The sequence below is a fragment of the Harmonia axyridis genome, chromosome 2 (assembly GCF_914767665.1).
Source record: "Harmonia axyridis chromosome 2, icHarAxyr1.1, whole genome shotgun sequence".
Lineage (NCBI taxonomy): Eukaryota > Metazoa > Arthropoda > Insecta > Coleoptera > Coccinellidae > Harmonia > Harmonia axyridis.
Window position 1 is genome coordinate 56,131,378 of NC_059502.1, and position 23,295 is coordinate 56,154,672.

The 23,295-nt window shown below is 35.4% G+C and overlaps 1 protein-coding gene across 1 annotated transcript; it reads right to left on the bottom strand.

The window, feature by feature from the left end:
* Nucleotides 1-2,056: 2,056 nt before the first annotated feature.
* LOC123672842 lies at nucleotides 2,057-22,776 on the bottom strand. The gene is made up of 4 exons (XM_045607153.1): nucleotides 21,355-22,776; nucleotides 18,551-18,770; nucleotides 13,426-13,657; nucleotides 2,057-2,989 (listed from the first exon to the last, which is right to left on the bottom strand). Exons 1-4 carry the CDS (start codon nucleotides 22,297-22,299, stop codon nucleotides 2,581-2,583), a joined length of 1,806 nt encoding a protein of 601 aa, XP_045463109.1. The 5' UTR covers nucleotides 22,300-22,776; the 3' UTR covers nucleotides 2,057-2,580.
* Between the last annotated feature and the right edge of the window lie 519 nt (nucleotides 22,777-23,295).

Sequence of the window (23,295 nt, forward strand, 5' to 3'; positions counted from 1 at the left end):
ATATGTAGGGATGAACCGGAAAACCATATATTAATAACCATAGAAGAACTCAAACGACAATTACAAAGAATGAAAAATGGAAGGTCGCCTGGCCCTGGTAATGTACCGATAGAATTGGTTAAGCATGGAGGAGCGGCACTAATCCACAGACTAACAACTCTGATGAACCAATGCATCGAAACGGTAGCAACCCCCAACGAGTGGAAACAAGCATACTTAGTGTCGATATTCAAGAAAGGGGATAGGAAAGATCCCAATTGCTACAGAGGCCTCAGTGTTACCAGCAGCTTGAGCCGCCTGTATGGTAAGATATTGAACTCCAAACTCAACGAGCAGCTGTACCATGAAATAAGTGAAGAACAATCGGGATTTGTGGCGGGACGATCATGCGTGGATAACCTTTTCGTCCTACAACAGCTGGCGGAGAAAAGAATATCGACGGGACAAGAATTGCATATGGCTTTTATAGATCTGGAGAAGGCATATGATACTATTCCAAGGCAAAAACTTTGGGAAGCTTTGAACATTTTAAAGATCAACACGAAAATGTTGCGCCTTATCCAAGAACTTTACAAAGATAATGCTGCATATATTAAAATTGGTAAACAGCTATCGAAACCAATTTATACGTCAAAAGGACTACGGCAGGGATGTAGCATGTCCCCTCTATTATTTAACCTTTATGTCGAAGTGGTGCTGACCAGATGGAGGAGAAGTTGTGGCGAGATGGGGATACCTATAGGCGATCATACAATATTCACACTGAGCTTTGCAGATGATCAGGTCATATTTGCACAAGATTCGTTTGACATCGAATACATGATGAGAAAACTATACTCAGAGTACGAACGATGGGGCTTGAGTGTGAGTATGAAGAAGACCGAATACCTGGTGGTAAATAGCGAGGCGAACTTTGAGGTACTCATCGATGATGACACGACCATAAAACAAGTAGAACAATTCAAATACTTGGGGGCGATTGTGGATAAAAATGGTATTGGTGGAACGGAGATCAAACGAAGAATACAAGAAGCTAGAAAGATCATTGGCTGCCTTAACTCCCTGTGGTGGGATAAAAATATTTCTAACATGACGAAAAAACGCATAGGAAAAACTATGGTGGAGTCAGCACTCTGCTATGGGTCTGAAATATGGACCATTAACGCTGATCTCAAACGTAGACTAAATGCAGTCGAAATGGACTATTTGAGACGGAGTGCCAGAACGTCACGGCTAGATCATGTGACGAATGAAGTGATCAGAGATCGTCTTCATGCTAGGGAGTCTGTAATTGACCGGATCGAACTTAGAGGTCTAAGGTGGTTTGGCCACTTGATGAGAATGCCTGAACATCGATGGCCTAGGCGTCTGTTTGAGTGGGTTCCGCCAGGACGAAGAAAGCGAGGAAGGCCGAGGCGCTCTTGGAATGAGGGAATACGCCAATCTATGGAGCAGAGACAGCTTGATGCGGAACTGGCACAGGATCGAGAGGCTTGGAGAAGAGGACTGGGTAGACGGCACTAGGCTGTATCTTATTAATATGTTCATTGTATCATATTGTTAAGCCCAGAATATATATATATATATATATATATATATATATATATATATATATATATATAAGCTATAAAAGTTAATATAATATGGAAAATTCTATAAGAAATAGAAATAAATTCAAAACAAGTTGAAAGTTGTAATGTTCAAATTAGGAAACAAATGTGTAATTGATTTTCTCCATGTGCATTAATATCTACCAATAAACTCATGAAATCAATAATGGTTATGGAGGAAGAGAATGAAACGATATTTTTTATTCAATTTATTTCGAATGATCATATTTGACATCAAAGGCACAAGGTGTCAGTGGCACTAAAAGAACTATTTTAAGTGATGAGATCTAATATCTTCGAATTAGTTTTGAACACCCCTCTATTTCAATCAATTAGATCTTATCTAGTTCTATTATGTTGATTCAAAAACAAAAACAGATTTATAAGATTTATAGGATTTCGAAAAACTTGATCGAAACCATGCTAATACTCATCAACATTGCATTTTACAGAAGTATACATGCAAATATGGTTTCGCCTTTCCAATACATAAAAAAGTAATTTTGTCAGTACTAATTCTAGCATTGTCTGAGTTTCAAGGAATATCAAAATTATAAAAATTTGAGCCATAAGTAGAACTTAGGTGTACCGCATTTTACAAATCTTGCTTAACTTGAACAAATTTTCTTTCAGACCATTTCAGGTCAATTTGAAAAAAAAAATCATTTGTATTTCCATTGCCATAATTGTGAATCAAACAAATATTCAAATGCGTCTTGTTTCTCTGTTTGAAAATTCTATGATGAGAATATCTACGCATTATATTGAAATGAACAATGGCATGAAATTTTTGCCTTAATTTTTTTCATCGAATATGTGTGCTACCCCAAATTCATTATTCTACTGAATTCTCACAAGTACCTGTCTATCTACCACTGCAGCCAGAAACTTTCATGATACCTAACTCATCATCGCAATATCTCAATTCTATTAATTTTTTTTCCGAGTTTAATTTCATCCACTTTATGAACTAATTTGGCGCTTCTACTTTATCCACCGATTCTTCTGACTCTTCAGCTAGGCTTGCCATAGCTGCTAAACTCTGTCTTCTATTTCTGTATTCTGTTGGTGTTAACATTCCTCTCAGAAGAGTATCATAATTGACGTTAACACCCTTGCCACTCATTTTCTGATACAAAGTCCAACACTCCTTCTCTTTTGGTGTGAAAAACTGCTGACCGTCTTGACTTTCGGTGTTAGCCGAATTTTGCTCAATGGCTTTCGGTTCTGGAGGACTAGTAGTTTCAATTTCTTCCAGGTCATAAATTTTGACCGTTTCCTCTTCTTTATTTGCTGGTATGTTGCAAACCTCGGTTGGACCTTCTAGACGATCTTCATGTTCTGAAATCTTCTTCTTTTCTTGCTCATCATCTTCTAAACTGAAAAATTAGAAGAAGATTATAATTTTCATTATATGACCTTTTTTTACTAAAATATCTATTGATTTCGAAATTGAAATTATACCGTTTCTAGGTGAATGCCTTAATTTCTTTGGTTTCCGATTCAGCCCTACTAGAACTCTGTAAAGCAGAGTAATCGTTTCGCGATTGTTCAAGAAGGTGGCGCTGGATGGAAATGATTAGCTCCGGCTGCATTCCAGATGGTCCAAATGAATTTTTGAAAAACTCGAATTAAGAGGCTAGACGAATTCATATGGAAACTGAAGTTCACACAGCAAATTTATATTTCCAATAGAATATCATTTAAATTTTGTCGATTGTTTTAGAAAATATTAGATGCCCTTATGATAATACTTATAAAAATTATCTTTCAGTGACGGAGGATGATAACCAGAACTGTCGCATTTGGGGCTCAGAAAATCCAAGAATGATCGTTCAAAAGCTTCTTCCTCGCACCATCAACATGTCACTGGTTGGTGCGATTTTTGGGCTGGTGATGTGATTGGACCATAGAATAGATTGCATTACCAGGCTATGATTATTGATTTCTTTTATGGTTGGAATTGGGTGATATTGATATGAACAACGTTCATTATCAACCAGGCGGCGCTATGTGACACACAAGCAACTAAACAATCACAATTTTGCAAGAAAAGTTTCCAGGCCATGTGATTTCTCGAAGAGGTGATCATAAATGATATTTTATCTTCAATAGAGTACTAAACTAATATAATAATCCTCATTGGTATCAGGGATTTCAGAGGAGTCTCATATTTTATCATATTTTACTTCCCCAAAAGCGGGAGTAAAGTGAGTCTTTTATATTATGTTATCCAAATTGGTAGATTATAACAATGTTGTGAAATTGATATTACATATAATATGATAAAGAGATTGTAACAGTCCTTCGTGTCAATGACCATAAGTGTTGAGACACGTAAATTAAATAAATAAATAAATCCATCAATATATATCAATAATAATATATATTCCTAAGCAAAACAGCTTAGGAAATGCAAGCACACTTTCTATATTCCTTCAGATCATTACTTTCAGATTCAAGTGTCATATTGTCAATATATTCATTCGTTTCTAGATTTTTTCATTGGAATCGTTGGTACTAGCACAGTCCGGTCGTGATTCGCTTTCATGCTACAAACACACCTCGGAAAAATGATGCATTTCATTCTGTTTGTGTATAATCACAATTTACTACAACACCAATGATTCTAAGACGTCGTTTAGTGTCAACCGATAATAAAATCATCTAAAAAACTGTCCTCCACAGAAAACGGAGCTGGAAGTAACGTCAATAAAATGAAATTTCAATGTAAATCGTTGTTTCTCTGATAATATATTGAAGCAGCAATCTCAACAGATGAAGTTATGGATTTTGTCTCTTACTCTTCTGTGAATAGATATGCAAATCATCATATAAATAAAAGAAAAGAAAACTTTGTGAAACAATTAGACAAAATAACATTGATTTTTATATGTACTAATAAGAGAATTTCAAGAGAATGTTTTATAGGGGTAAGAGTCGACTGAATATTTCACCAATTGAGTGGTGTTTAAAAGCTGTTTTGTGATGAATGTTTTGCATTTTAAATAGGTCAGACAGGTCGATCTCGCAGAATTAGATTTGAAGAACATAAAAAATTAATTCTAGAAAATATGTCAACAACTGGTTTTTTCAATCATTGTATCACTTCCAATCACTTTATAAATTTCAATCAAACAAAAATTTCACACGAAGGTTTTGAAGGTGCCGAGAGTGGTTTCAACGCTTCGAGCACGGTGATTTTGTCCCCAAAAACCAGCATAGCGGTGGAAGAGAGAAGGTTTTCAGGGACGCAGAATTGGAGGAATTACTTGATCAAGACTCGTGTCAAACGCGACAAGCCATTCCAAAACGCCTGAATGTCATGAAAATGATTCAGAAACATGAAAATTGTGTCATACGAGTTCAAGCCGAGAGATGTTAAACTCCGTTTGTTTGCTTGTGAACTGCTGCTTGTAAGGTAAAGACGGAAGGGATTTCTGCATCGCATTGTGATTGGCACAAAAAATGGGTTCATAACGATAATCCCAAGCGCAGAAAATCATGGGGATATACCGGTCATGCTTCCACGTCGACGACTAAACCGAATATATTCACGGTTACACAGTCATACTCAGTATGTGGTGGGACTAACTCGGCGTAGTGTATTATGAGTTGTTGAAACCAACTGAAACGATCACAGGCCAACGTTATCGAAAACAATTAATGCGTTCGAACCGATTATTGAAAGGCAAACGAGCGCAATACAACGAGCGACACTATAAAGTATCCTACCGTATTCTTCAGATCTTGCTTCCTCTGACTATCAGTTGTTTCGATCAATAGCACTTATGAAGATCTGACCAGCACTTATGAGATCTGACCAGCACTTATGAAGAAGTAAAAAATTGGATAGATTCGTGGATCGCTTCGAAAGATGATCAGTTTCTTCAACGCGGGATTCGTACGCTGCCCGAAAGATGGTAGAAAGTAGTGGCCAGCAATGGACAATACTTTGAATCATAAATGTATAACCAATTTTTTACAATAAAGACTTGAATTTCGGAAAAAAAAACGGCGGAAGCAAAGTTGTACGCCTATGTAACAATTTTCGAGAATTTCTAGATTTCATCTTTCAGTCGATGGCGACTCTTATCAGTTCAGTATGTGATAAGTATAAATCATGAAGGTTAAATGAGTCCTTTTGATGTAGTCAATCAAATAATAAATATAAATATTATGATACAATTGTGCTCAAACTTTCACTACTTGCTATATATTTTTGATAAATTTCAAAATTATCAACTGACATAAATGAATTGGACAATTTTCGAAGTTTGCAGAAAAAATGGTATGCAGATATAAATATTCTAAAATGTTCATTTGAGAAAGACACGATGGAAAGAAACCAGAGCTTCTGCCTACGGACGCATAAAACATACATATCGACGTGAAGTTTATACATGATCGACATGAAGGGAATTGGGCCTTCTGCTCAGACAATAAATCATCGAACCTCCTCAACACCGAATAACTGGCGAAGGTTGTGATATCGCTAAAGCGGTCCCTGGTCCTTCCCAACTCCCACCCTAAACCATACGCCCTTCAGTTTGATTGTGCATATTTCTACAAAATAGTTTTTTCCCATCGCCTAACTCGCGAATTATATCCACAGTTTTTCGACACGTGGAACGCAACAGCAGTGAAACTTTTCAATATTCACCTTTCTAAATTACTTGAGGAAGTTTTTATTGCGGGGTTTCGAGTAGTAGGATTGCGGCAACATGAGCCGTCTTGGAGGAAAATTGTTTACAAAAAAAATTACTTCATTAGTTATGTTCATAGATCATGATAATGGTGCAATTATGCACACAGAAAATACCTCTGAGATCCAGAAGACACCGAATTACAAAAATTACATTTCATTGCACGAAAGAATCCTTTCAGCTATACTAAATGTTCTCCATACCAAGGCCGCCGCCAGGAGCGGCATACCGGACATTTAGCCGGTGCGCCAAATTGCAGGGGTGCAAAGTCAGTTAACAAAACTAGACATAATTTTTGACACGAAAATATTTTTTTCAATGATACCACTATTTGTAGTAAAATCAAAAAATTGACAAGCGCCCATTTTATTGGAGAAATCGAATACTGAACTAGATTTCAGATGGAATGTAATAAATGAATTAAATTTTGTTCGAAGTTTCATATACAAACCTAAGATTTTCGTTTTTTTATAAATTGAAGGGTCTTTGGAAAACCCAATAACTTTGAACTAAATTATTTCAATGAGAATTTGAAAGTGGTTACTAGAAGAATGGAAGTAAGTACTGATGACTTTTTGATTATCATTGAGAACTCTGAAGGGTGTTCAAAATGAGACAGATTCATTGATGACTTATTCAAACGTTAATATTGGGATTATTCCAAATGGCATACCATGTATTCTAACGGGTGTTTTTTTTTCGAGGTATACAACTTCATTACTGTTCGAAATGGCGACTGATTCAACAGCTGTCGAGTGATTTATTCTCAGTTTGGTTCGAAAATTTATCATGATTAGACTCACGCCTGAACAACGCTATTTTAACAATTTTATTTCGAAAATAATGGTTCTGTACGGAATACGTATCGCGCACTACGTCCATTTTATTTTGTTCAGCGCTGAAGCGCACTTCTGGTTGAATGGCTACGTCAACAAACAAAACGGCCGCATTTGGAGTGAAGCTTATCCTCAAGTGTATGTCGAAACACCGTTACATCCAGAAAAACTGATTGTTTGGTGCGCTTTATGAACTGGTGGAACCATTGGTCCGTACTTCTTCAAAAACGATGATGGCCAGAACGTTACAGTCAATAGTGATCGGTATAGAGCCATGATTACTAACTTTTTCATTCCCGAATTGAATAACCATGATGTCCAGGAGCTGTGGTTTCAACAAGACGGCGCATTATGTCACACAGCTCGTGCCACAATCGATTTATTGAAAGACATGTTTGGTGACCGCCTAATTTCACGTTTTGGACCTGTCAATTGGCCTCCAAGATCTTGTGATTTAACACCGCTAGAATACTTTCTGTGGGGCTATGTAAAGTCATTGGTCTATGCGGATAAGCCACAAACCCTTGACCATTTGGAAGACAACATTCGCCGTGTTATTGCCGATATACGGCCACAAATGTTGGAAAAAGTCATCGAAAATTGGACATCCAGATCGGACTACATCCGAGCCAGCCGTGGCGGTCATATGCCAAAAATCATATTTTAATGTAATGCCACAAGATTATCTTGAGGATAATTAAAATTCATGTCAATCGAATAATCCATCGTTGTTTAATTGCAATTTAAAGTTCTATAGCTCTGAAAATAACACCCTTTATTTTGTATTAGGTAGCAAATTTTATTATTTCCACCATATGAAAAATATAGGGTCTGTCATTTGGAGTATGACCAATATTTACGGTTGAATAAGTCATGAATGAATTGTCTCATTACGAACACCCAGTACAGTTCTCAATGATTAACAAAAAATCATCAATATTCAAATAAATTGATTCATTTCGAAGTTATTAGGTTTTTCAAACAATTGAGAATGTAGTTCTAATGAAGATTAATGTTACTGTGTCGAAAAAAATTCGAAAATTTCAGCGTTCAATCGTAATAAGGCTTCACGTCAATGGTGGAACACCCTGTATATGTAACTCACTAATTCGAAAAATATTTAGTAATGTATGGTAGTTCTACAGTATCCTCAGCTACCAAAAATAGTTGTTCTTTCGAAAAATAACAAATATATCAATTTAATAGCAGTCAATGAAGGTAAGATTAGGGAATTAGGGCGGCGAATTTTTAATTTTGCCGGGGCGCCAAAATGTCTGGTGGCGGACCTGCTCCATACAGACTGTCTTCTTAGGCTGCTGTGGGACACTTTAAAAGCTCAAAGTACATTCAAATTAGGAGAACCGATTCTGTTTTGAATTCGGTGATACATGGGATTTCACCAATTTTTTTTCTGAAACTGGTTGTTTATTAGAAATACCTCTTACGACTTGGCATAAGGACATATACTCTCTCATCAGCTTCAAACAATTTTTCTCGTCTTCTTGAACAATTATGAAATCGCGCCCTTCATCTTTATTTAATGATGGTATCTACATAGGCGTACAACTCTGATTCCGCCATTTTTTTTTCTGAAATTCGAGGTTTTATTGTGAAAAACTGGATATATATTTATGATTCAAAGTATTGCCAACCGCGTTGAAAAAAGTGGTCATATTTTGAGGCGATCCACGAATCGATCCAATTTTTTACTTCTTCATAAGACCGGAAATGCTGGTGAGCCATGCCGTGTGCCATTGATCGAAACAAGTGAGGAAGCAACGTCTGTTGAATACGGTAGAACTTTCCATTTCAACGTTTCCAAATATATCTTGACCATTTTCGCTACATGAGTTTGAGTATTGTCATGCTGTAAAATCACTTTATCATGACTATTTGTATTGCGGCCGTTTGTCTATCAATACTCGGCTCATTCAATAACAATCGCCTGTGTTTGTTTCAGTCAGTTTTAACTACTCAAAATAGACTACGCCGAGCTGGTCCCACCAAATATTGAGCATGACCTTGGAACCGAGAATATTCGGTTTGTCCGTCGACGTGAAAGCATGGCCGGGATATCCCCATGATTTTCTGCGCTTGGGATTATCGTAATTAACCCATTTTTCGTCTCGTCACAATGCGATGCACAAATCCCCTATGTCTTTGCCTTGCAAGCAGCTCTTCAGAAGTAAACAAACGCCGTTCAACATCCCTTTTGCGTTTTGAAATGGCTTGTTGCATCACTCCCAATGATCCTGCCAATTCTTGTTACGTTTGACACGATTCTTGATCAAGTAGGTAATGCCTTCAATTCTGCATCATCGAAAACCTTCTCTCTCTTCCACCGCCATGCTGGTCTTCGATGTCAAAATTACCGTTTTTTAACTAAGAGAAGGCTGTGATCTTTCCGGCAATAATTTTTTCTGCTGCATTTTTCCTTTCAAAGAAAGTTAAATTTTTTTTTTCAATTCGTCAACGCTAATTTTTGAAGTTTGAAAGTCTGCATTTTCATAGTAACGATAGTATGTCTCACAGAAAATTTTACATTCACAATGATAAAATGGAGTTTAATCGGATATTCGAATTTGTGGATGAAAGACATAAAAGTTTAGTTTTACCAAGTGATGTTGATGCCATCGTGGTATAAACATTAATAACTATTTCATACTACAATTCTATTTTCTAAAATGTCATGCAAGTAAGTACCTACCATTTATGTGTGATAAATGAATAAGTTGAGAAAAAAATTCTTAAGCCATATTGAGTTTTCATAGGCCACCCTATACATACTCTATCCTTACAAAAACCCAAAACCAAAATTCGAAATTGATATAATTCCCTACCAAACATCTAGATTTAATTAATTCTCCGTTCCTTTCGTGGCAAGAAGAGGTATCATATTGAAGCCTATATAACTTGGAATTGATTTTATTAGTTATGCATACAAAAAGTTCAATTATCAATTTCAATAAAACCACATCGAGTTCCAATGGTACCAATCGCGGAGCAAGGATATTGGAGGCATTCATGCCGATGGATGGATCGAATAAATATTACTTTTTATGTTATTTGTTTTCGGGCCAAAGACATGAAGAATCGATTTCCAATTGTGCACCTCCCGAATATTTCTGGCGAAATTAACATAATGAGCGATGTACAGGTTGTGGTTATTCATGAGAACCGACATTTCAAACGTTGAAACTGGAGGATGAATTTACATAAGAATAACGTAAAATATAACATAGCTCATAATATACTGCATTTGTCACTATTATTTGTCGTCTACCAGGCTAGCCGATATACTTCTTTTGTTCCAAGCTCGTTTGTCAATATCCAAAAGTCATCAATTCTATTTACAAAATGGTAATAGAATATTTTGTGAACTAATTATTAACAAGAATTTATTGAGAGAATACATAATAGTAATAATTAGAGTCATGGTCATCACTTGAATGAAATAGGTAAGAAGCTAAGAAGATATAAGTATATTTCAAATGACTTTGTGGATAACTACATTTAATCCATTTCTGACAGGTATAAGAATAGACCAGTGTCAGGTATACATAAGAAAAACACATTATTTGGACATATTTCGATAGATCTACCGAGCTTCTGGAAACCGGCAAACTGGCCGCCACGGCTACTTTTGCAGCACCATATATTTTTTATGAAATTTTCCATGGCCAATTCGCACATTTGTGGCTGTATGTCCCCGATATCTTCACGAATTCGATTTTTAACGTCTTGAATCGGATGTGGAGAATTGGCATAAACATAATCTTTCAGGTGGCCCCAAAAAAAGTCTAAAGAAGTGAAATCACAAGATCTCGGCAGCCAATTGTGATCACACCAAGAAATAACACGGCCATGAAAATTGCGATTGTTTCGTTGCTTGTGTGTACATAACGCCGTCTTGTTGAAAATAAACGTCATTTACATAAATATATTTCAATTCCAGGGATAAAAAATCATTAATCATAGCTCGATAGCGCAATCGATTCATCGTAACAGTTGCACCAGCTTCATTTTCGAATAAGTAAGGTCCAATCACACTACAATACCAAAAATCGCACCAAACAGTGACAACGGGGAGGCTTTTCAACAATCATTCTTGGATTGTTTAGCCCAAAATTCGACAATTCTACTTATTAACATAGCATCTGAGGTGAAAATGTGTCTCATCACTGAAAAAGATTCTTCGATGAAAATTCACATTCTTTTGGAGCTTTTCAAGTACCCAATCAGCTTAAGATACAACGTTTGAGGTGATCGACCAGCTTGAATTCTTGAACTGAACTTTAGAAGCATTGAGATCTAAGTATTTATATAGAATACTGTGAAAAGTCGTTTTCATCAACACTACATCCTACAGCAGGAATATTCTCATTTGTTCTTGAGCCAAGCACACGGTTTCTATCCCTCAAATCAGTAATTTGTCCCAACAGCTTAGATTTTTTCACCAGTTTTACTATTCCGGTCAAGAAGGTGCTTCACAACGACCCAAAAGTGCTTTAGTTTCGCGAAATATAGTAACTGACAAAGAAACACCCAGAAGGTGCTGTTCAAATTAAATTTTTTTTTTTCAGTAAAACATAGATAGCATAGCAAGGAGAAAATGATTGAAATTTGAAGAAAAAATGGAGGATTTACAATTTTTTTAATAAATTTGTTAATGATGTGACTGTCCACCGCGATTATCTATACACTCCCAACACATCTCGGCATTGATGCAATAAGTCCGTGAAGGCTGGGGTTAATAACCAAGCCTTCTACCCATGTTAGAGCAAAGATGCTCTATGGGCGAAAGATCGGCGGATCTGGGCGGCCATGGCAAAAGATTCACATGGGTCGGTTCGACAAACTTTAAACTTACTCTGGCAATATGAGGTCGTGCATTATCTTGCTGAAATATTGGAGTCTCGAGCCGGTTAAAGTAAGGGAGAACATATGGATTTCTTGAAGGAAACGTAGCCCTGTCATGTTACCTCGATTAAAGACTAAAGGTGACCTACTTGCATGTGCAATAGCACCCCATACCATAACACCTACTGTCCGGTGTACATGACGCTCAACATCATGTTGAACCTCAAACTGAGGTTCACTTCTTTCTCCCCGACGTCGTCTTACCCTTCTTGGATCATCGGGTGCACCCAAGATGAATCGAGATTCATCAGAAAAGACGACCTGATGCCATTCCACATTCCAATGTTGACGTTGTCTGCACCACTGTAATTGTTGCCGGCGATGCTCAACCGCAGCTATAATGTTACAGTCCAAAAGACCTTATCCGGCGGTAAACCGTTCGAACAGTTACAGGATGTCCTCACTTGTTCTCCCAACCACTCATCAGTCAAAGATCGAGTTTTCGCAAATCAGTCTCTAACGGTCATAAGTCTTATAGACTTCAATCTTGAACTTTATTTGTGCTCCTTCGACGTCCGGTGCTACTCTTCTTCGATTTTGGTCATTATCAAACCACGGTTGACAACATCTTCTAACAGTAGTTAGATTTCTATTCGTACGGTTAGCGATTTCTCGAAATGACAACCCCGCCTCCCGTAGACCAATAATTGGACCTCTTTCAAATTCACTTAGCTGCCAGCTGGCGATAAATTTCGGGTACATTTGCTCCAGGCATTTTAACAACAACTAAACATCGACTTTGGACCTACTCGAATAGCAGGTTTGTTGTAAAATTTAAAAAACTTGCAAAAAACGACTACAACATTTCAGTAACAAAAATTGTTCACATGAAAAAACCTTCACAATTTTTTTCTCCAAATTCAATCATTTACTCCTTGCTATATACTATCTATGTTTCAACAAAATAAAATTAAAATTTAGACAACTCCTTCTGGGTGTTGCAATTTCTTTGTCAGTTAGTATATTTTCTTGTTGAATCTGCTTTGTAGAAAGCTTTACAGAAAATCCTAGGCTACTAAATTTATTTTAATACAATATGTTTATGTTGTTTTGTATTCACTGCGATTGTTAACCGTGAGGCTGACCGTGACGATGAAAAAAATTGTGTTACACCAAATCTACACTTTAAATATATAATAAAAAGACTTTTGATTGGTCGAAGTGTGATTTGAGATAACGAATCAAAAAATATTAAGAGAGAAGATAAAAAAAAAATTAAAAACTAACATTGAAGAGATAATAGGAAAGTATATATTCTGGTTACGCCTATTGTGGATGTCGTTCGAAACTTGTAATAAATACTAAAAATAAATTCAAATTCAACAATTTTAAACTCGGTTTGAGAAGACTTACCCAACTACTTCCATATGCGCCGACTGACTCCTCAGCAGCCGACGTTTTGGCACCCTTTCTTCATCATCAGACGTCGACGTATTCGTGATCCCCTTCTCCGGTTTCTTATGGACCGTACTAGCCCTCTTGAGACTGCCTCCCAACATCATTGACGTGACCATCGAATTCTTCCTACCGGGAAACCCAGCTGAAAAGCTCCTGATAGCATGGATGCTCGATTGTTGAAAAGAAACTGGAATGCATACGGTTAAAATCGATGTGGTGCCAGCCATCCTTCGACATTCGTGTTTTTGTCGGTGAGGAATGAAAGATGGGTAAATCAGCAAAAAAAATGTTCGCAAGTCATTAAGACGGCAGGTTATTGTGTCATAAAATATGCGATGTCACGAAGGTACGAATTTTACATGTTACGAACTTGTTCGAATTCAAATACATCTTGATATGATCGATCGACAAATTCCGATTCAACTGCATCTACTGCATGCAGTCGACAGAGTTCCAGAAATTTAACGGTCAAAAACCCCGCTCGAAGTATTTTCCGAAATTCTTTTTTACAGATTAAATTAAAGATTGTTATTTAAGGTACTATTGTGTTATGTTGAAAAAAGTCACGCCACTGGGCCGGACAGCCAGCCAGCCAACTAGAGGAAACATAACAGACGAGTGGCATACAATGTTTCATCCAACAAGTGGAAGAAATCAATTTTTCTTATGGGATAATAATCAATGATTTTTGTGATCAAATCATAGTTACTTCTGTCTCAGTTCTCACTACCCTATAAATGTCAGAATGACTTGACAGTGACTTTTTTACATTTTGGTCAAAGCAGGTTGCTTCTTTGGTTGTCACGAGCATGATTCATTGTTAGCAAATGTTTAAGTAAATTGTTAGTTTTCTCTGCAGAAAAGGGAAACTTTTTTAAGAAGAAAATGTATAGAAAATAGAAGAAACCGATGAAAATTATGTTCCTGCGGATATCCTTACGGAAGTGGAAGAAGCAGCTATGCAGATTTTACCAGAAAATTACCGAGATACTTAGGAGAAGGAGTTCGCTTATTTTTTACATTTGCAGAAAATAAATATTCACATTTTAAGAAAACCAGATTCTAAATTTCCACCACAAAATTGAAAAGAGAGAATAAAATATGAATGACAAAGAAAATATTAAAAAAAAAACATGAAAGAAAGAAATCAATGAAAAAAAATTAAATCGAATAGGTTTTGAAAGAGAGAAATGGAACGGACAAATTTTTCTAGTTGATATACAGGATGGTCCAGATTTTAGTACAATAACTTTGGGATCGATTTGAACAATTCTTCTCATGAAATAAAAATTCTTATATACATATATCCTAACAAGCTTCGTTAGGTAATTAGGAATTAGGTAAGTGTCTCTTGCCAAAATAATCCAGTGACGTAGACATAGGTGTGCGATGATCCTTTTTTTATTGAAACGCTACATAACTTTCTTTTTTCGAAACAAGACTTCATTTACGATTTTCGAGATAATCGAGTATAAAGTTAAAACTATAAGTACACAAAAATTTACAAAAATTAATTTTTCAAATTTTCCCATTAGTTATGAAGGAAAGTACAAAAATTGGCGTTCTCTTACGGTTTCAGATGACATTTAATTGAACATTTCTGAACAAAAATTTATCGGATACTCAAACACTAAAAAAATATTTACAAAAATTTTTGATTCTTTGGGTGTCTTTCAGAAATGTTCAATTCAATGGCATTTGAAAGCGTTATAATACACTACGCCAATCTCTGTCCTTTCATGTATCACTAATTAATGGGAAAATTCGAAAAATTAATTTTTGTAGATTTTTGTGGACACTGTTTTATTTGTAATATATTATCTCGAAAATGGTACATTCTATGAAAAAATTCAGCAGACCTTTTTTTCAGTGAAGGTCTGTTGATTTAGGAAATGGAATTTTTCTCGAAAAAAAAACAGTGATGTAGATTTTCAATAGGAAAAGGATTATCGCATCCCTATATCTACGAGACTGGAAAATGTTGGTCGGAGACACATACTCAATTCAAAACATTACATTATCTTGATTTCAATACCTACAAATTAAAACAATGAATGTAATAATACTAAATTGAAAGTGAAAAACTGATATTTTTTTGCGAACTTTGACATCCTGTATCTCGAGAACGAGGCTTTTCAGAATATATATTTATAGGATTTTTTCATGCAAAGAGTTGTTTCACCCGACTCCAAAGTTATTGCACTGAAATCTGGACCACCCCGTTTAAAAAGGCGTTTCCAGCTTATTAAGGGTGGCTTATAAAACGACATGTGATTGAGTTGGACCCATAGACTTTCTTGTTCAGGAGGTCATATTCTACAACATACGAAAAATCCAGAAAAATTAACTGAGACAATTCTTCCATTAGGCTACTGCCAAGCTTAAAAATAAATATTCACATTTTAAGGAAACCAGACTGTCTTATAAAACGACATAAAACATACAAATCTATAGGGATGTAATCAAACGACTGCACAAGGCTCTTAGCAGCTAATAGTTTGTATTTTCCAACGATTCTGAAGTGAATCGTTCATTGAAGCCCTCGATTAACGTTTGAATCAAGTAGGTTGATTAGTAATCATAAGGCGAGAGGGCGTTCTCTCATTGAAAATGCGTGACTAACCCTATTCCTTGAATACTTCAATTAAGAGCCGCTAGTAATTAACAAGATCGACCTTGCACCAAGAAGTTCCTGAACTTCATTGGTTTCAACTTTTAAGGTTTAATTTGTGATGTCGATTTTTACCAACGGAATTGAGTTGAAAAATTCTGCCAGAAAGATGGTTCTATCAATATGAATCGAGAAAAAAATTTTTGTCGCATTTTGAGAGATTTTTCAATAAAAATTCTTTTTGCACGATAGAACGACTTTTGTTAGTTACCACGTTTGTTAATGGATAGGTAATAGAATACACTGTGACCGTAAAGTATGGAACAAATTCATTTTAAGCTAAACAGACCATTCTGAGAAATAATCCTGAAACTCGTCGATTTTTTATTTCAATTTACCGTATTTTAAAATAATAATCTAATATACAGGGTGAATCACTTTCGATTAATGACGCCACTGTCATTTTTTTAAATGGAACACCCCCATTTTGTCTCAATTTTCCGATTACTGTGAGCTGATTCAAAAAATGTATCACATGTTGATTTCAACTGGTACAGGGTGGACAAAAATACAATAGTTTTGTGGTGCTCATAAAGTAAAACGTAACATTCTTCATTTGTTAAATTAACAATATTATCAAAAATACCTATTGTCTAGCGGCAATTGGTTTGATTGTAATACCCTGTAGTTCGTTACCTTTTTAGATTAATAAAAATGTATAAAAATAAGAAATAATTTCTTTCATATTCTGTCTGGTAGACCACAAGTACCAAACATATTTGAAAAAAGCTCATTTTTATTAATCTGAAAATGTAACAAACTACAGGATGTTACATTCAAACCAATTGCCGCTAGACAATAAATATTTTCGATAATTTCATTAAATTATCTAATAAAAGTTATTTATGCAACAACTGCAAAAAGTGAATGTTTATTGCACTCGACGTGAAATTGTCCGACGATGCCGTTAGGCCGAGTTGGACAACACGTCGAGTGCAATAAACAATTTTTGCACGAGTTGCATACAACATTTTTTTTACGTTCATGCAAAAAGCAAGAAATGATTTATTGAGGAGTAATTCTCGGGAAGGCATTGTTTGTTTATCTCTGGCTGCTAACATTAATACAAAATAATATAAAATATGTAACTGTTTAAAACGTATTGCCAATCTCACAGCATATCTGATAAATATGTAGTTCATGACAAACATAAACGTTCAATGTTTGTCATGAATACAGCACGTTGAAGTAGAATGTCAGATGAGTACAATAAAAACTTTATTGCACTAGTGCAATAAAGAACTTCTTTTTCCACTAAATATATTTCAATAAAGTTTTGCTTTTTGCATGAATGTAGAAAAAGAATATTACGCGTTACTTTATGAGCACACACAAAACGATTGTATTTTTGTCAACCCTATACCAATTGGAATCAACATATGATACATTTTTGGAATCAGCTCAGCTAGAGTAGATAATCGGAAAATTGAGACAAAATGGGAGTGTTCAATTAAAAAAAAGACGGTGACGTCATTACTCGAAAGTTATTCACCCTCTATATCAGATTATTATTTTAAAATACGGTAAATTAAAATCAAAAATCGACGAGTTTCAGGATTATTTCTTAAAATGGTCTGTTTAGCTAAAAATGAATTTGTTCCATACTTTACGGACACAGTGTATATGTACTACCATAGTATAAGGATATTTCCTTATACTATGGTATTACATAACAAAAGTTGTAAGAAGCATATTCCGCACGACTAGAAAAAGTTAGAAAAGCAAACTCGAGAAAATTTCAACTCGAGTAAATCTGTTGTCACGGAAACATTGGGTTTTTTTTTCTTCATATTTCGATGGAATTTTATCTGGTTCAAGAACGCAATGATCAACCTGAAAGATCGCATAAAGCCTGAAATTGTTATTATACACATACACGCAAAATTTCAACTCGGTCGGATCTGTCGCCACTGAAGTCTCAATATTTTCTTCTCTATGGTTTTTGATAACCCAATCGATGTAAAATTGAGTAGGGAGCTTGATATTGTTATTTTTAGCTACATACTAAATCTTCACTTATCGAATATGTTGTCACATAAATATTATTAATTTTTTTTCGATATTCTACTCAAATATGGTTCTGGTGAATTGAATAAGAATCAAAATTGTTATTCTCAATCTACATACAAAATTTCATCTTGAGGGATTCGATATTATTAAGATCACCCAATTTAAAATGGCTATATTTACGCAACCCCAAGTCGTATTATGCTCATTAACAAACTCAAGCTCGGCATTCTAGATGCGCTCGCTCCTATCCTGACAATTTATTAATTGAATTTGAGATGTTTGAGATCATGCCCGGCCGAAAATTCGAAAAACGGACATCGTGATGTAATGATAAAGGGCTCTGTTAAGGGAACGAGTGCTGATAAACCGCATTCCTCTTTTAGTTTGCACTTTTCTTACCTTGCTTTACTATCCTTCTCAGTGATGGTGTTTTATGGACAATTTCTTCTTTTCTTGCATTTGAAAGAATTTTTTTTGGAGAACTCGTTCTACTTTTACACTCTTCTTCCTGAATTTCTGATATTTCTTCGATGTCGCTGGAAGCTGGACTCACCAAGGAAACCATTGTTATTATATCTGCTCCATTTTTCGCTGTTGAATTGTTTATATTCGTGCAGTCCTAAAATTTAAACTCTTTATTTCAGCCGAAAAACAACATTTGCGATCAAAACAATTTTTATGTTTCTTTTCGAATATTGTGTTCCTCTAAATTGAATTTTTCATAGTAATACCATAAAAGATTGAGTGTTGATTTATTTTACCATGAAACTTTGATATATTCCATCACGAGTGGGATTTTATTAAACTTTCTCGCAAACAAAATGAAAAGCAAAAAGAGATAGCCTTTCCGAAATTTTTGGAAACATGATAATTGATACGAGTGTTAACAATGATGCAAATTGTTCAATAGTTGCTGCCGAAAAACTACCATAACAACTTATGTTGAAAAAGAATAAAAATGCTAATTTGATTTGATGGTGGGTCACCATGTACGGAGGTACAAATATCATTATTATTCTTGGATTTGAAGTTCAAATTCTATCAATGATCAAAAATTTGCCAAAAATTAAATTGATGATTGATTTGATTCTTTCTGATGGGTTGCGGTTGAATGATACTGATTATAGAAATAGAAGAAATCATGCAAATTCAAAATTATGCTTGAGATATCGGAAAAAAGTGGAAGTGGAACTATTGAAAAAAGTTTAAAATGCAATTCTGTTAGTAAACTAGACATTTGATTACTCTAAACATAATAACGTGCGTTCATTTGAATTCGTGGTCAAGAGTGCTGTGGAGAAATTAGTTTTGATTTTCTGTGATTACAAGTAGCGCTTAGCTTGTACCATATAGTCCCAGATTCGAAGTATGTAAACAGATGTGAGTGACTAAACATTCGACCTTCTTAAGCTAATTCACGAAAATGGTTTCGTCCAACTTGCAAATCTCATTAGCAAATTTGCATGCATTGATAAAATATGAGGATTCTAACAACGTTCGGTCAAGGAATTTCGAAAAACTACTGAAAATTCTTATTTGGATTTAAACAAGTTGAGAATTTATGCGAAAAATAACAGAAAGAAACATGAGACTTTAATTTATTTCTTAACCTTACAAAAACATAATTTGAATTAAAGGAGCTGCTGGAAATGGCTACTCTAAACATTTTTCACATCTTTTTGTGATGTCATATAAGACCTTAGCCACTGTATGGGGTGAACTGTCAATTTCTTCAACCTTCTCGATAATTCAGTCCTTCAGTTGGACTAAATGAGGTAATGGTACTTGAAAAATAATATTCTTCAAATGAGGTCACAAAAAAATCACAAGGTGTGAGGTTCAAGACTATGGAGGAAATTAATGCTTAGTGTTCAAACTGATGAGCCGATCCTGATAAACATTCCTAAAGAAAGCTAAAATTTCTGTGCTGTTGCACCATCTTGTTGGAAGAAGCTTTCAGTCTTTTCGTCAAAATTCAGTTCACCAATAAATGTTACAAGAATTTCTTCCCATTATCGGTCAATGTTCTATTGAAGAAAATGGGACTAATTTATTCACCTCCGACTCATAGCGCACCAAACTCTAACTTTGATGTTAGATTCGATCATGGATGCCTTTTGTTTTCGGAAAAACCTATTTTTTGTTATTTACTGATTTCCTAACAGATTCGAAAATCCAAAGCCTAAATATGACTGTGTGACATGGGAACATTACCAGGTAATGATATGGTACAAGCTAAGCGCTACTTGTAATCACAGATAATCCACTCTAATTTCTCCAAAGCACTCTTGACCACAAATTTAAATGAACGCTCCTAACAAACAATATGAATTTTCCCAAAATTTCTGATATAATATACATTTCAAATTATGTGACATTAGAAGTCAACATAGGTAATTTTTCAAAGGTAATGGGACTATATTTGTCAAGTTGCGGATTGATTTCAGTTTGACAGACATGAGGTTGGCTACCGAACATAAAGCAGACAATGGTGGTACAAAAAAGTTGTTCTGCACTATAAGTATGATTCATTGGCACCCAACGAGGGGCAAGGCGATTATTATTAAATTTTTCTGCTGAAATTCTTGGAATAACGATTTCAATAATAAAAAATACACACATTTTATTGAAAATTATGATATTAATCGTTATTTTATAAAATGTTACAACCTGATAGACCATGGCTTGCCCCCCTTAATCTGATCCTGAATATGCCCTTTGTTTGATATTGATATAATAAATTTGAAAATATCTTCAACGTTTGTCACTGGATTTTTTAAGATATTTCTAAAAAATACGTCTGCTACATATTTTTAATGACTAAAGAGCTAATAGGTATGACCAATGACCGGAGACATGCAGAAGAGAACTGAATATATCTGCAGTACAAAAGTCCGACAAATCCATGGCCAACAAAAGCTTTATAAGGTATGAAAAAATATTAAGACCAACGAAAATTGGGCGACATTTGAATATTATCAAAATAAACTGATAAAAAATATAGCAGATTTTCACTATAATCACATCAATAAAAAAATCAGCTGAAAAATACGATATTAGAAAATGTTATCTTCCGGATTGTTTCAAGATAGCTTTGATTACCTAAATTAGATGATTTTGATAATAAGATCATTATTTTCATATTTTCGAAATCTATTTTCTCAACGATATCCTAATTTCTGTCAAAACAGCCTCTTTCTTACCATATTTAAGGAATTGTCATTGCCATTTTTCTTCGACGATTTCGCGTCCTTTTTCTTGACGGTTTTGAGTTTTCTCTTCGTAGCCAAAAATTTAGATTTCGCATGTTCCGGTCGAATCGGTGCTGAAGAACTACGTTGGAGCGGAGGCCTCTGATTGCTTCCTTCCCTGGCAACTACAGAATGAAAAGCTGAATTTGTCCTCTGACCGAACATCTCTCGTCTCGATTTGGCAGTTGATGGTCTTATTATTATGTTGTTAATCGGTTGGGAGTTATCTGTTATCGAAGGTTTAGTTTCGGGTTTTGGTTCTTCTTCTAAGATTTGCGGTACAATTATATTCGGCGGGTCTTTAGGTTTATCTTGATGGTGATCGTGAGGATATTTTTTGGGCTCGAGTTTTTTCAATGGATTATTTCTGAATTGGAACAGACTGGGAACGGAGGTGCTTTCAGAGTTATACTTAACCTTTGAGGCTTCTTGTTTCGTAGGTGGATCTTCAAAGAACTGGTTACTTTCATCGTGTTTATGATGTTTAGGATTTTGATTTAAGAAAATGTTGATGTTTTGCTTTTCGGGGATTTCCTTTTCGTCTTTCAACAGCAAACGTAGTTTGTTTATTATGTCTTCCTTACAGGAGAGGATGGAATCCTGGTCCATAGAGCTTTGTCGTTTAAGGGATCTTGGAGGTTTTCGGTTTTCCGGACATCTCTTCGCGATTATAGGTTCTTGAACTCTACCATCGTCTTCCCACGCTATCTTAGGAGGCGGGAAATTCTTCTGTTGCGTCCCGATCTTACTGTTCACGGTTATCCTAAAGTCGCTGTTCAGCATGCCCAAATCTTCGGAGTTCTGTTTCACCAAACTCTTTCTCCTGACGTTTATCGTTGTAGAATCGAAAGTTAGGGAGGCCTGACGGTGGGCAAGTTTGTTTTTGGCGGAAGACATGATTACCGCGCTTTGAAACCACGCGCGCACACGCCAATTGAAGTTGTCTACTGCTCGCTTTCGAAACTTTAACTGAAACGTGGTTCACATGCTTCCGTCATTTATTTATTGATTCCGATCTCCTTGACTTCGGGGGGTCGCTTCTATTCTTCATTTTTCGGGATGGACGGCCGCGCCGGGAGGGAGTTGTGAAAGAGATGTTTTGATTTTTCCTATACATGTAACCCAATTCGCGGGCCACTCGTTTTTGCGACGGTTTTTCCGAGGGTCGACGATCCTTGATTATTGTCGGTTGTCATGGTTTCTTTTCATGTTGGGGTGTTTCGCTTGGTAATGGGACCTGTGTTCGGCTATAATGAAATTCTCGGAATTCACTTCGTGCTTTTCGTCTACTTTTATGAGTTATGCCAATGTTGGAATTGATGTGTCAAGGATTTATTAAGGGGCGGTTACACTGGCCGACACGGTTCTTGTAACTTTCAGCCTGGTTACTTCCTAATGATACACAAAAATTTATTCTCTTTACAATTGTCAAAAAGCTTAACATTTTTGCATCTATATTGAATGTGAATATTTACATTTGTTCAACGTGAAAAAAATACTTTTTTCACGGCCAAATTGAGTCGAAAAATAAACATGAAATATTAGGTACTTCTTGAAGGATTTATTTTTAACATAGTCAAATATCAATTGTTCATTCATCATAAAACAATTTCATTTATTGTAATATTTTTTTCGGAATAATATTGATAGTAAAGTTTGAATAATTACTTCCAACATAAATTGCTGCTGATCTGAAACGTTAGATATTTCTTGAAGATTAAATTTGATTCCATAATTTTATCAAATACTTCAATTTGTTTGAAAGAAAATAGACCATTCAATATTTTGTTGTAATGTTTGGTAATTTTGCCCCCTGTATTGTCCAAATAAGTTACAGAGCTTCTCCTGAAACAGAGTGACCTGTGTAGCTCTTTCACATGTCCTTTCCAAGCC

What these genes read in the sequence shown, in the direction of transcription:
- LOC123672842 (XM_045607153.1), bottom strand. Translation starts at nt 22,299, where the DNA reads ATGTCTTCCGCCAAAAACAAACTTGCCCACCGTCAGGCCTCCCTAACT. An exon ending in ATGACAATTCCTTAAATATG is followed by an intron (nt 18,771 to 21,354) that starts GTAAGAAAGAGG and finishes TTTAAATTTTAG; the next exon opens with GACTGCACGAATATAAACAA. An exon ending in GCGCATATGGAAGTAGTTGG is followed by an intron (nt 2,990 to 13,425) that starts GTAAGTCTTCTC and finishes CTAATTTTTCAG; the next exon opens with TTTAGAAGATGATGAGCAAG.